The 14,952-nt window shown below is 42.9% G+C and overlaps 1 protein-coding gene across 3 annotated transcripts in view; it reads right to left on the bottom strand.

Moving 5' to 3' along the window:
- Positions 1-14,952, bottom strand: part of TOX (thymocyte selection associated high mobility group box) — a 310,553-nt gene that overhangs the window by 144,942 nt on the left and 150,659 nt on the right. Inside the window, exons 1-2 of one of the 3 annotated variants that reach the window (XM_045455165.1) lie at positions 6,057-6,083; positions 4,466-4,531 (exon numbers count right to left, since the gene is read on the bottom strand). The exons of 1 other annotated variant lie outside the window; for it this stretch is intronic. In XM_045455165.1, the coding sequence (XP_045311121.1) occupies positions 4,466-4,531; positions 6,057-6,074 (84 nt within the window). In that variant the 5' untranslated portion in view covers positions 6,075-6,083. Of the gene's footprint in view, positions 1-4,465; positions 4,532-6,056; positions 6,084-14,952 lie in introns of those variants that run through there. One more of the 3 variants, XM_045455163.1, reaches the window with a different exon arrangement.

Raw genomic sequence — 14,952 nt, 5'->3', positions numbered from 1 at the left:
GAGAGAGAGAGAGGATGAGCGGGAGAGAACAGAGAAAGAGGGAGAGAGAGAATCCCAAACAGGCTCCGCACTGTCAGCACAGAGCCTGATGCAGGACTCGAACTCACGAACCATGAGATCATGACCTGAGCTGAAATCAAGAGTCAGATGCTTAACCAACCGAGCCACCCATGTGCCCCGATTATTGTGTTTTTTCATCTTGAGGTTTGAGGAACCAGGTAAGAGACAGGGTTTCTGTGGGGGAAAAGAAAAGAAGCAAAGGGAAACCTGCACAAACTGAAAATAATCCAAAATCAGATCTTAGGTCAGGACGTTTAATACTTCAGGCTTACTGTGATGCTCAGAATTAACCATAAAAATTGGTTCAAGTTTAAAGGATAGGTATTCATGGAAATAAGGAGGAAGGAAGGAGAGAGAGTAAGAAGAAGAAACAAGTGGGGTGTCTGGGTGGCTCAGTCAGTTAAGCGTCCGACTTTGGCTTGGGTCATGTGTTTGTGGGTTCGAGCCCTGCGTCGGGCTCTGGGCTGACAGCTCACAGCCTGGAGCCTGCTTCGGATTCTGTGTCTCCCTCTCTCTCTGCTCCTCCCCTGTTTGTTCTCTCTCTCTCTCTCTCTCTCTCTCTCAAAAATAAACACTAAAAAAATAAAAAAAAAAAAAAAGAAGAAAGGAGGAAAAGGAGGAGAGAAGGAATAAAGCAAGCAAGGAAGTAAGGACGGAAACCAAACAGAAGGAAATGGTTTAGCAGAGTAAAAGCCAAGGTCAAGGAAGAAGTGATTTATTGAAAATATGGTTCAGTCAAGTAACTGTCTTGAGCATGAAGCTTCTCTATGACCTGACACCATAAAAACCTTGTGATTCCCCCATCAAGTGATTATTTCTTGCATAAAAAAGATCAGTCCTTCTCAAACTTTTTCACATAGTACCCCAACAGAGGCATGCATGAGAATGTTTCTGCATCCAGAGAACTGGGGAAAATGTCGCCAGCGTGAGTGGGAAGCTTAGAATGAACAGAAAACAGAAAACGATATTCTGGAAACTGCCATAGAGAAAGGAAGAAGGAGACAAAGTAATAGCACATATTCAAAATGAAACACAAATACATAAAAAAAAGATTGGATTCAAAGAAAAAAAATAAACACAAACAAATAACCTTGGTGACACAGTTTAAATCAAGAGAACCAGATTCCTCTTCTGTTTCCTTTGATGTATTTCCTTGAAATGAACACTTATATCTTGAGTAGAATCACATATAAGGAGCTACTGAAGGTATCATAATTCTAGGGGCTGGAGACAGGGGCTTGAGTTTTTCAAGGAAAGGGGCCTCAGGGCATGTGAGTCAGAGTTGAGTGGGTTTGGAAGATTCCAGGGAAGAGTGAGAGCTAAGGTGGGAAGCCAGATCCCCCCTGCCTTGCTGTTCTCTACTCCGCCATATTGGTCAATCAGACTTGACGAGTTAAAAATGAGAAAAAGTGACTTTATGAAGGACTGTTGTCCACACTTCACATGTGGCTTTCCTTTCTTTAACATGCTCCCATTTTCTCACAAACTACTTAGGAGGAGACCTGCAAGCTCATGAGATAACAAGCAACATGGTCCGCCCTTAGCCGGGGCCTAGAAACACACAAAGAAGTCTTGCATCACATGCTTCAAATTCTATGCACTCAAAGTTAAAAAAAAAAAAAAAAAAAGGTTAAGTGGTATTTAAATTAAAGTACTGAGTGGCCAGCACACTCACAGCTAGCTATTAGAGGAGAAAATAGTCCATATTCCAAGAATGGAGCTAGGGAGAAGTGGAAATGTCATGGGTTTTTATTGCATAGTTGTCAGGCTTATTATAAGGTAGTACACAATTTAAAAGCTGCCTATCAATTACAGAATGATGTGCAAAAAATTTTAAGGATCTGTATACACTAGCTTCAGAGGTATAGAATGCGTGTAGTAGATAGTACCAAAGAGCCCTTTGGGACTGTCTAAAAGAATATCATTAATTTTTACAGTGTACTTCCATTTCTGGAGCCATTCCAGCATTGGCTTTCTATAAAAATCATTTCAAGTTTAGAATTATGCTATTTGCTCCCAGCAACATCACAGGAGCAGTAGTATACCATATGTTGCTACTTAGCAACTTAGTCGGTAAGTCCCAAAGCATGTACTGATTTGAAAATTGAACAGGAATTATAATTGTTGAGTAATGCTATGAGGCAAGTTATCTTGGATTACTAAACTATGCAGATGTTTGATGTTATGTAGGAAAAGGAATAAAACTATTTTTTTTTCCCTGTAAGATGACTAAAATCCTATTTATGGTTGCCAAAAGGGATAAATTGATGAAACTTCCCTAAAAGAATACCAGGTAATGAATTTTTGGACACACTATATTACAGTAAACAAAAGGAACGTTAAGCGTAAAATTTAGCTAAGGCCATTCAACTTATGTAATTTGCAAAGTTTATTCCCCCCTAGAGTATGTATTATCTTGCATTAGTCTAATTTTTAAAAGAGCACACTCTGGAAACATTTTTATATGTGCTACATTATTAAAAAATAGTTTGCTTCGGGCACACAAACCTGCCATATTTTTACAAAGCGCAGAAAGTATTTGGGGCTCTTTACTCTTTCATAAATTATCACTGGTATGTATGTATGTATGTATATATGTATATATGTATGTTCTCACTGGTATTTAAAACATTCTTAGTTACTCCTGCTTGGAATATTAAAAGAAATAATTAATGTTGGTTGTTTGATTTTAGTCAGGGCTTAATAGTATCCGTCGTACTTGAATTTAAAAATCTAAGGAGCCAAGTTGTTATGATGTATATGCTTTGGATTTCCAATCCTTTATCCAAAAGTCTTTAAGACAAGACATAATGATTCTCTGAAATGGAGCAGTTGCTTTATAGCAGCAATCATTTATTGGGTTTGTGTTTCCACTGTTTCAAACAAATTCAATTAGCCCTTACACTTCAAAACCCTAAAGGCACCAAACAGATGATACTGGGTTACTTTAATCTAATCGTAATACTAAACTTGTCAGTACAGTTTGGGGATTGATGGTTAGAAGAAAATTAATAGTAACATTTTTCATTTTTTAATCAAACAGTCCTATTCAGAACTACCTATGGATCTCGGAGGCTACTTAGCTGAATGAATTCTGTGAAGTAAGAATTCTAAATGCAACGCTCAGCCTACCAAAGGTATCCTGAAAGTGATCAACTCAGTTGAATGGAAGGAAATGGAGTCTGGATCTTTGAACTCAGGGATGACCTTCTCGTCTGAACAGTATAGTGTAGTTTCCAGAATGTCTGCCAGAGAAGGCAGTGATCATAATGACTTCTAAATGCAAAGTTCACGGAGAGGCAGGCTTGCCTCTGTTTTGAGTTAAGCACGAGACATTTTGTGCTCGAAGAAATTTCAAAGCTTCACGAAGTGCACCCCTCACATATACATTAGATTAATTCGCTGACAAGCAGCATGAAGAAAAATCCAAGTTTTATTTTTGTTCTCTGTTTCCCCCACCCATCCCCGTTATCAAATCCCTTTGGACAGCTTTGCAGGCATTGAAAACTCCCGTGCTAGGGTTTACACCACAGTTACTGATACGTGAAACTTCAAACTGCCATGGTTTTTGCTGCTCTTCCAGGAAAAAAAAAAAAAGTTCAAGTCTACAAAATACTCCTATGAATTCTCCCTTGTTTTCATTGATTCATTTATTTTCATTTACACTGTTATTACACATTATGTTATGCTCGCACTTTGGGGCAGTTATAATTTGGCTTTAAATGTCCTCACTGGATTAAAGGACCTGGTCTTTAAGTGTCTAAAAATAAAGAGCCCAGAATTTACTTTTATAAACGTAACCGCTTACGTTTTCATTGGACTTCTGTCGTCACTTTTCACGGTTAAATACCTCGTCAACCATTCCTAGCGAAATGGCTACAAACGCGCTCTTGAAAGATTTCAATCACATCGTGCATTTGGGCAAAAAAAAGCTACCCGACCTGGTAGATTCTGAAGGCCGCCATACATTGCTCACGGGCCATGTGATTTTGGTTAGAAAGGTAGCCCTGTATTGACAACTGCCCCAACAGTTGATAATGAAAGCTATTTGTGACATGTGCAGCTTATAATGATTAACTCGTCTATCGTCAGAAGCACAAATAACCTGCACCTGTAAAGACTTTATTTCCTAAAGGTAAAACAACTGTTTAGGAAAGATCATGCTGGCAAAACAGCTGCTTGCCATTCTGGAGAGGAAACAAGGTAGTATCTTTCAACAAATGCCAACTCCCGTGTTTTATCAGCTCTATCTCATTAACTGGAAACAAGGCTTAAATGCTTTGTTTATAAATTATGATTATTCCTGATTGCGGCAGTTACTGATAGCGCTACTCATTTGCAAGGCAACTCTTTGAATTTGTTTCATTACAGTTTGAAACAAGGCAGAGAAGATTAATTAACCCACCTGGCTGGCTGGCACATAGTCCTGGCTCGGCTCTGTCATGCTCATATACATGTTCTCACCGTCAAACTGCGAATGAAACAATAGTAAACATTCAGCAATCTTGACTGTGTGCATGTTTGTTGTTGTTGTTGTTGTTGTTTTCACCATCAAACTGGAAAACAGTAGCCATAAAAAAAAAAAAAACAAAAAACAACAAAAAAACAGCAGTGTGGTTGGGAATACGGAAAACCTGTCATCGCCAGGGAGACACGTCTTTTCTTTGATGTTTCTGTTGTCATCCTTCCTGACCCTGGATGTCAGTGATTTGGAGTAATTAGCGCTCTAGTAATTACAGCAAGCAAGCAAGAAATGAATGGTTTCCTTTCATCTGCAATCTGTTTTAAAACAAAAATGGCTCATTTTGCATACCATGTCTATGTACTGCAGTTCGGTCGTGATGAAGTATTAAACGAACGGCCCGATTTCTGGGAGAGAAGCATAATGGGAAGTACACCGAGGCACACAGCTCAGTGCGTTCGGAGTCTAGCCCTCAAAAGCGAAAAAGGGCAGAGTTTTCAGAATAGACCCAACCTCGCTTCATCCCAGTCGCCTGATGATGAACATTTTTACCTTTATAATGTTTACAAACAGCACGTGGCACCACGGCCATGGCTGAGAATGATAACGACCGTGAGTCACCGTGAACATATACAAGCTCCATGGTTCAAACGTTCCTCTCTAAAGTCTTGCAGAGATAGAGGCTTCATGTAAGTATTACGAAGGCATAGAAATGCATACACGAATTTACGAGGTAGGAACAAGAAGGGAGGGGGACATTCATGGGGCAGTACAACTGCAGGGCCGTCGAACAGTTCAGGCAACGGTGACACAACAACAACACACTTTTCATTATTTGGGTTTTCGAAAGCAGTAATCATTCCATGCAGACTTAATCCCCAGCTATCTCCAGTCATTTGATAAATGGGCAAAGCATTCCTTTTTTTAGTTAGAAGAAGAATTTCCCCTAGGAAATAATCAAGTGGGCTAATACGGCCAGCTTCAAAGAGCTGACTCTGAATACACTCTCCTTGCCAGACTAATTTCAGACATGGGAACTTTTCAAGTCTCCATCTGAAAAATTACTTGTGAAGACAGAATAATGGTATTGATGGAGGTGCAAATACACGGTAATATGGGCACATTTTATAGATCATCAAGAAAGAGAAAACCGTGTTACAGACATCGCATTCCACCATCAATGAGCTGCCAGCAGCATCCAGAGGGTCGTACAGACACTGGAACACGCCAAAGACCCCGAACCGTACTCTAGGGCACTAGGTGCCCTGAAGATTCACATCGACAAGGAAAGACCTCCCTACAGACAGCGAAACCCTCACGAGGGTGAGTTCAAGGAACCAAAGGCTCTCCTCACACATCACCCTGAAAATATATTTCATGTTATGTGAACACACTTATCTAAACAGATGCGAAATCACTTACTGAATGATGTGGTTGTTAGGACAGGTCAGAAATAGCACACTGAGAAAAGACTAGCGAGACATTTTGGTGACTTTGTCATCTGGCTCAGGAGTCCTGAGTCCAAGTGACTTACCCAAGGTTGCATTTCCATCAGTCAGGTGAATGCCTTCAACCCAAAGATAGTCTAGCCCGAATCAATCCACTTGTTTCTGCTAACAACTCAGGCCCCGACAAAAAGCATCATTCGGCATTTCACCCCCACCCACTGTTGGTTTGTTTGCAAATGTTTTTTATGTGAAGATGCCAAAGAACCATTTAAAATATGGACAGTTTCTCTGACTATAACAAACTAAACTGCACAGAAGTAGTGAAGTGCATCAAATACTCCACAGCCTATGCATATTCTATAAATGTGTTACTTTCTATTTCATCTTCTCTAACTCGTTTTCTAAATCTGGTGTCGTTCTCAAGCCAACGAAGGCTTTGAAGTTTTGGTTTTAGTCTATCCAAAGCGTATGCTAATTGAGTGTATTCAACGTTACTGCTCTTGATAAGGACTCTTTCCTCAAAAAGTACCAATGCTGAAGCAACACTGAGCCAAGGCTGAAACAGCATTTTACAACAAAAGGTATGTGACTGTGGGGATAACTATTTTTTCGAGTACATACCATGCCCCCATAACCTGCCCGTAGCTTCACACGCATTGACTGATTCCATCACCACAACAAACCACGGGTTCGGTATTATGATTACATACACCTTACAAAAGGAGACACAAAGGCACAGAGGATTTAAGCTAGATGCCCAAGGTCACAGAGCTCTTAAGAGGCAAGGGCTGGAACTCAAAGCCAGGCTTTCTAGCACATGCACTTAACCACCAGAACATAGAAATCGTTGTGAATTCTAATGAGTTACTATCGATCCTGAAAATAGTGTCCATATCAGAGCAGAGTGTTGGCAACATGTCCACGTTGAGACACGGTCTGGAATTTCTGTGGCATTCTGTGAGACTTTCAAAAACACAAGAGGCACAGTGAGCTGCCAGTATAGGGATCAGGCTGGTGGAATATCTTCAGATGTTTATAAGTAACCCTTACAATGCCGAGAGGTGGTATGACGGTGGTTTATTTTGTGCCAGCGTGACTGGGCCACAGGGTGCCCAGATACTCGGTCAAATATTATTCCAGGTACGTCCAGGAGGGTACTTTTGGGTGAAATTAACATGTGGATTGGTAGAATGTGTGAACAAGACCACCCTCCCTCTCGCAGGTGGGCCTCATCCAATCAGTTGAAGGCCTGAAAGGCACAGAAAGGCTGACCCTCTGCAGAGTAAGAGGAAATTCCTCCTACCTGGCTGACAGAACTGGAACGACCATCTTTTCCTGCTGTCGGACTTGAATGGAAACATCCGCTCTCCTTCGGTCTTAAGCCTACCAGCTTTGGGACTGACACTGTGCCACTGGCTCTCCTTTCCAGGCTCCCCGCTATAGTTTTGGATTGCGACAATTTCTTATAACAAATCACACATTCTGTTGGTTCTGTTTTGCCGGTGAACCCTAACTGAAAGGCTCTGAAGGCTTATTTTTAGAGGACTCGCAAGGTAAAAATGCATGAAGGGATGACATCTATTTCATGGTATGCTTGCTTTCCAGGCGAACAGAAGCCATGTTGATTTTGCCCTCCGAGTCTCTGGACTCACTGCATCCATTCCCTGTGCCTCACTGTGTCCCACACACGTTCACACCGCTTTGTCCAGAACACCTTTCTTCTCTTTTCACTGCTGAAATATTTCTTACACCCATGGTACTTTCTTAACACCCCTCATTTCCCTAGAGGAGGTGATCACTTGACAAGAGAAATAAGATTTAGCTTTTAGAGAACGGTTTCAAGGCTTTGGAACGGGGTCAGCTCATCGTTCTGCAGTGGCTTAAAACTGGTTACTTGAGGAGCAGAAGCCCTTAAAAAAACGTACAGAAGTAGCTAGAAGCCCGTTACTCAAACGCGAGCTGTAGTTCATCCTCAAGAGTTTTGTAGAATTCAAAAACATAGAGATTGCCCGAGAATCAAGAGACCTGGCTATAAATGAGTCGATGCCCTCTTTCTGAAGAATTTTGAGTTGCCGGACAGAAATACGTATGTGTGTCGGAACGTGCTTAGCCATTCTCCTTGCGGTTGGACCCACTCTTGGGCACCGGAAGAACAGTAAGCCATGATCCCATCCTCCCTCCCACTCCGCCCCCTGTCCACGCACACCCCATCAGGTTAAGGTCATCCGTGTACTGTTCGCAGCCCCCACCCACCCACATCCTATTCAAGAGCCGGTTCCAGGAATCTCAATAGGCCTTCTGCAGATGCACCATTCTTAGAGTGCGTCCTCTCATGTAGTGGGCACATGTCCGTCCACTCGCCATCTGAAGTGGAATTATGGTGCATAGAGCCCTAGAATTCTGGCCTTGGAAAGATCCCTGAAGGCATCCTGATTGGAGAAACTGTCTTTTTATTGGTCACATGGTTCATCTGGAACCAGAATCAAGGTCTGGATTCCTAATGGAAGAGTTTTCCACTATGACATGCTGCTTTATACTCCGTCATGCATAAAAATGGGGGATCACGGGGCGCCTGGGTGGCGCAGTCGGTTAAGCGTCCGACTTCAGCCAGGTCACGATCTCGCGGTCCGGGAGTTCGAGCCCCGCGTCGGGCTCTGGGCTGATGGCTCAGAGCCTGGAGCCTGTTTCCGATTCTGTGTCTCCCTCTCTCTCTGCCCCTCCCCCGTTCATGCTCTGTCTCTCTCTGTCCCAAAAATAAATAAACGTTGAAAAAAAAAAATTAAAAAAAAAATGGGGGATCAGACTCTATGACTATTGTAGTTGTAGTCTACATACATAGTTGTAGACTATGGCTTATTTGCATACTCCATGATCTCGAAGGCACAGTGTGTGTTATTACATCAGTGACCTTGCTTTGCTTTACCTGGACCACACAGTAGATGAACATTATTAATAATTGTTACAATAACATTGTTTCATTAAAAATAACTAGTTACATTTCCTCACTCCTTATGTTTATCACAGTTATTATGCTTAGAAGCCTACTGGATTCAGGCATTAGAACTTTTCAAAATATATCTGAGCAAACTAGGTAGGACTTTTAATTTCCACGGATTCTCAATTTAAAACCTGAAGCAAAGTTGGAAAGAATAAATAGGCTGACTCATTTAAATCTAAATGTAAATGGCATCAACTCAGGATTAGCCTTTCTGACCAAGTGCTTTTATACTCTTTATTGTGTTTTTATTTCAAAGCACCAGGGGATGCAATCACATAAAAAGTCATTTATAATCTTCTACTACAGTTTTTTGAAATTGTTTTTAGAGGATATTAACCAAACCCATAATCCCAAAGAGCTTTTCAAACTAGGTAGTTATTATTTCTTCTATTTAAAAGCTGAAAGCAGACACCCAACATTGCCTGAACATAGTAAATGATGAGCAAAACTGGGCAATATTAGATGACCCAAACCACTAAAACCAGAAAAATCAAAGGCAGCATGTGAACTATAAATCAGTCGTTGGCACTGGTAAAGGAAACGGGATTTTTTTTAGGGAAACCATTAGAGGAAACCAAGAAAACTGCTGCTGGGTGTGGGGGGGGGGGTGGAGAATCTCATGGAATTCATGAAACAGTACCACATTGTATCGCCTATAAAAGGGAAAACCTTACATCTCTGGGTGTTTTCTGAGGGAATATTTGATACTGTTTTTTTTTTTTTTTTAAAGAGCTAAAAGTAGAAATGCTTATAGCAGAGAGTTAATTTGACATTTCTTAGAAGATGCATTATAATAAATCGTAAGACGGGGTAATATCCTCAAAATAAAATATCTATTTCTGTGTTGCTTGACTCAACAGAAGATTAGAAGTCCTCTTTTCCCCGCTTGCTTTATAATGAAAGAAATAACGGTTTGGGCGGTGAAGTCAACGACTTTTGTTGTTTCATGGAAGCAGAGCATTTTGAAAGCTAATGGGAAGGGCGATAACGGACACATGAGCATATGGTGACCTCTGCTGTTCCCACGCACGGTAAGAATGCATCCAACGAAAACAGAGCCAGGCAAACTCCTACACTTACTACACAGCCTCTCATCCTCAAGGAAGAAGGTCAGGAGACACTGGAGAGGGAATCTGTGTTTATCTAGCTTCTAGCTTCAAGGCTGGCTGTGTTGATGCGAGATAGTCTAAAGCAACATGCCTCCATGCAGAGCCAGGCTGAATGAAACCGACTGAGCACAAGGGCCAGAAAAGTGGCTGATCCTGAAAGGAAGGGAGACCAGCAGAGCACGGGCTGGCAACACCCCACGGAAAGAAAGCAGAGTTGCTCCGTTCGTTGGTGCTCCGAATGGACGAGCCTGAGAGCCCGAGAGCGCACAGAGCTGAGACAGGAAAGAGAAACCCCTTTCCGTCAGCCTCCCGTCCCTTGAACTTGAGTGGTCAACACTCTGCTGCAGATCTGAAAGGCATGCAGGGGAAATAGGATCTGGGCACAGCGAGGCCACAGGGAAGACTGGGCCACTGGAGGCCGGGAGAGAGGCTCCTATACCCACAAGTAAAATACCGTGCCCAGAACTTAGACTCTGGAGCTTGGCTGTTGGAACGGAATTTAGATCTCGTTTTTGTCCCAGTGATAGATTCATCCGGAGGAAGTTTTATACACCACGTCTCTTTTGTTACTTTTGGTAGCTGAAATTTTCAATACTGATGTTATGCATAAACTTGTAACTCGCTCGAACACTGTGTGTCCATGTAAGTATGGGCTCCATACTTCACATAATGATGCCGTCATGGCTCAAGCTATTTTTAACCTTTGCAGGCACTTTCTAATCACATCAGAGGCATCAAGGTGTTTAGTTTTTGTAATTATCTCGTACTAGGGTGACTATTATGACTCCCAGTTTACAGACGACAAAAGTGAGACACAAAGGAGTTAAGTAACTTGTCCGTGATGGATCCAATCCTGACAGACAGGACCTGCCTGACCCTCAGGCCTTGGCCCCTGGACTCTGCTTTCGGGAATGGCTGACACCAGAGTCATGAAGCCCTCAGCCATATCACCTCCGCTGCCACCAGGGCTAGAGGCTGAGGTGCCCCAAGCCTGGCACCAACTTACATAAGTGGCTCTGCACCTGGGCTGGAGCCAAAGTAGTTCTGCTTTCCACAGAGTCTGTGCAGCTGGCCAGATAACCTATCCCCAGTGTGCGTGGGAAACTGGCCCCAGTGGAGACGACTGCCCCATGGCATTCCCTGCGGCCTCTTTATTTATTTTTTTTTTTCAACGTTTATTTATTTTTGGGACAGAGAGAGACAGAGCATGAATGGGGGAGGGGCAGAGAGAGAGGGAGACACAGAATCGGAAACAGGCTCCAGGCTCTGAGCCATCAGCCCAGAGCCTGACGCGGGGCTCGAACTCACGGACCGCGAGATCGTGGCCTGGCTGAAGTCGGACGCTTAACTGACTGCGCCACCCAGGCGCCCCCCTGTGGCCTCTTTAGAGAAGTCCCTCATGCCCAGCAACCAGCAGTGATTAGTTGCGAAGCTACAACATCTTGGGAATGAGTGTGTCATGTTTTGCGATCCCTGCCTCCTTGACTTCTGTCTTGCTTCCTTTCTCCTTCACTCGTGTCTCCCTGGGCTTGTACTCCCAGGGCTGGTGTTCGCACAGCAACCACCCCTCCCTCCCCCCCCCCCCCCCCCCCCCAGCACAGGCTCTGCTTTCTGGGCAGCTAGGACGAAGACAGTGGCCCGTCGTACTCAGTAGGACAGTGCGCTCAGGTGCAGTGCTCCACTAGCCTGATCCCATCTTTGTTCTGCTTTCATTACAGCTTATTTAAGAATCATTAATTCTATTTTCAATTCCTGTGCAAAGACAGAAACAATCTTATGAAACAGTCATAAAAAGAAGAACAAAGGTTGACCTGTATCATGAAAGCGTCACTCCGTGTGAAAGAAAAAAATGCGAGTTTCTAGAAACCTTCCTTAACCCCAAACTTTCAACACAATGCAATACACTTTCCTTAATGCATTATTTAAGAAAGCAAAGAATGTGTGGATAAAAGCTTCACTATCAATCCAGGTCCATTCTGATGAGTTTAATGGAAAGAAGTTCAACCAACTGAAAACATGCCTGATACACATCTCTGGTTTTTACTAAAAGGCCTCCCTCCACAAGGTGGCTGATAGGAGAAAATTAGGAACAATGATTTCTGATTCCAGGTAGGAACACTGTTTTTGAAATGAATTCCCAAGCAATTTCTGAATTTCTATAAAGCATAAAGCCGTAAAACTAGAGTTGAAACTGGTGTAGTTTCAAATGATTGGTTCAGAACGTTCCTTTGACTTGTCAGGCTTTAGACAAATTTTTCTGAATCCGTGCAGTAAGAGAACAATTTGTGAAGTACATTCAAACTTGCTGGCAATTCTTCCCTAAGCTCACTGATTTCCACATCATTTCATCTCTCACCTCATTTCCCACAGTACCTAATCCTGCACCTGTTCTGGGAAACTCAAAGCAAGGAGAGTGGAAGAGACTAGTATAAATTCAGAGCACTGATAAAGTTATGACACTTGAATGACAGATTTATAAAAAAAAAAAATTAACAGAGAAGTAAGTGACAACTGAGTGGGATGAAAACTTCTCCAAAAAGATTTGAGGACAAACAATTATTGAATAATTTTGAAATTAAAAGTGACAGTACCAAATAAAAATATAAATAGGAAGGTACAGAATTATTAAGATGGAGAATCTCACTTCCCTATTATTATTACTCAGGAAATAACATTGTGGCAAAATAGAACAATGATGTTACAGGAATAGACTTTTGGTAATGAAAATCTCCTAAGGGTAGGACAGGTGTTGAAATGTATTTTGGTATATTCAGGGCAAACCTGACCAATTAGAAATATGAGAAGTTCAGTTCATATCCATTGCATTTTCTTTTTGACATCAGGTTTGACATTTATTTTCTTGACGTTCCCGAGAGTTTCTGTTTTCCAAACAGAAACACGATGGCATTTCTAAAAGCTGGATCAAATCCTCCAAGCTATCGAGAACGGGTTCGCCCATGGTGAAAGGAAGCAAAGCTGTATTTGGCGTGTATCTTTCATTTGAAGGAACTTGGGAAGTCACTCCATTCGTTGCATCAAAAGGAGTATAATTTTTAAATTCTCTTTAACATCTTCAAATACTATTTAGTTACATCTATTTTTGCATAACCTCCTTTGATATTTAATCTGTGATCTCATGTGACTTTCCCGGCTGACTTATCCACACTTTTCTAAAGCTTAGGGCCTAATTTTCCCTGCTTTAGCTTAAGGCTTCATGCATAAGATGTCCCCTTCCCAAGGCATAGAGGGTCTCGATGCCAAAGCTTCTTTTATTGTCTTCGTGTTTATAGTAGCCTGGGTGGCTCAGTGGGTGAAGCGTCCGACTTCGGCTCAGGTCAGGATCTCACGGTTCACGAGTTCGAGCCCCGCGTCGGGCTCTGTGCTGACAGCTCGGAGCCTGGAGCCTGCTTCGGATTCTGTGTCTCCTCTCTGCTCCTCCCCTGCTCATGCTCTGTCTCTATCTCTCTCAAAAATAAATAAATGTTAAAAAAAATTTTACAGTAGTTCAAACTACGCTCCTTAGATCGTCCTGCACTCTCATTTCACTTTTTTTTTTTTTTTTTTTTTTTTGGTAGCATTCTCCCAAACACTTCATCCTCCCTTTTGACCATGTCCTTTTCTAGCATGACATGTTGCCAGAAACACGTCAGGGCCGAATGTACAAGTCCTGTTGCTGGAAAAAGCATGCCTGCTTCTACTCAAAACCTTATTTATCCTGCCTGGTGAGAAGCGATTGGTCTCCTTTGTTTCTCCTTCTGGAACGGCACCGCCGGATGCCCTTTTGTCGAAAAGTTGCGAGAAGAAAATACGACCACGTGGGTCAACCCTCCAACGGGATCTTCTTGCTCCATTAAAATTCCACGGTAGCGACACATTCCCCGATAAAATGTGGTGGGTATTCGTTCACCCATGCATTCATTCATTCAACAAAGGCTCATGTTGCACCTACTAGGTGCCAGGCCCCAGGCTCGGTAACGGCAGCTAACATTAGCTGTATGCTTCCTGTGTGACAGGTGCACGCATGTATTCACTCACTTGATCCTGACAGCGACCCTGTGAGGCAGGCAGTATTCGTGTCCTTTATCAGTACAGTGAGCCCTAAACAATTAAGTACCTTGGAAGAAGGAGAGCAGAGCCTCAATTCCATTCTGCCTGATGGCAGGAGAGTCCCTAACAGGAGAAGTGTGCTCAAGGGAAAGAAGACCCTTGCAAAAGGAAAGACTCGACCAACGTGCAAGTTCTAGGCATCCCGGTATCAATGCAGAATTAATGAATCTCATAACCAATTCAATGACTATGAGGACCGCAGGCTTTATTCTATGATTTCAGCAGCAATACCCACTTACTGACAGCGGGTATCGCCTAGAAGTACATACTCTATTCCAAGGTCAGTGCTAACGGACCCAGGGCAGCCGGCAGAGGCAGAAGGTGTGTGATGAAAACCACAGACTCAAATGATCCAGAGCGGCGTCTGGGACCCATCTCTGCCACGCCGTGGCTGTGAACCTGGGAAGACGTGGCCTCCGTGAGCCTCAGTGGCCCTGTCATGGGGCCGCCACGAAGGCCATACCCATACGGCGAAGTGCTGACCACAACACACGCGTCCAGCAGATCCTCACAGTGGGTCCCTTACGTCTCTCTTTGCCGCGTGATACCCTAGACTGTGCCAGTGTCGGGACACTAAACGGGTCTTCCTTCTCCTCCTCCACTGCTTAAAATTCTTCACTCCCTCTGAAGTTTTCAAGTACATTTCAGCTTCCTTAGCTTCAAACACAAGGCCCTTCATGATGAGAACAGCCGTAGGTGTTTATGGCTTGTGTCCAGTCTAAAGGGCCCGTGCCTGGGCCAGGCCAAGCGTTCAGCGTCTGTAACCTC

Source organism: Leopardus geoffroyi, chromosome C3, assembly GCF_018350155.1.
Source record: "Leopardus geoffroyi isolate Oge1 chromosome C3, O.geoffroyi_Oge1_pat1.0, whole genome shotgun sequence".
NCBI lineage: Eukaryota > Metazoa > Chordata > Mammalia > Carnivora > Felidae > Leopardus > Leopardus geoffroyi.
The sequence above is the reverse complement of the archived record's forward strand: the minus strand, read 5'-3'. Positions and strand labels throughout refer to the sequence as shown.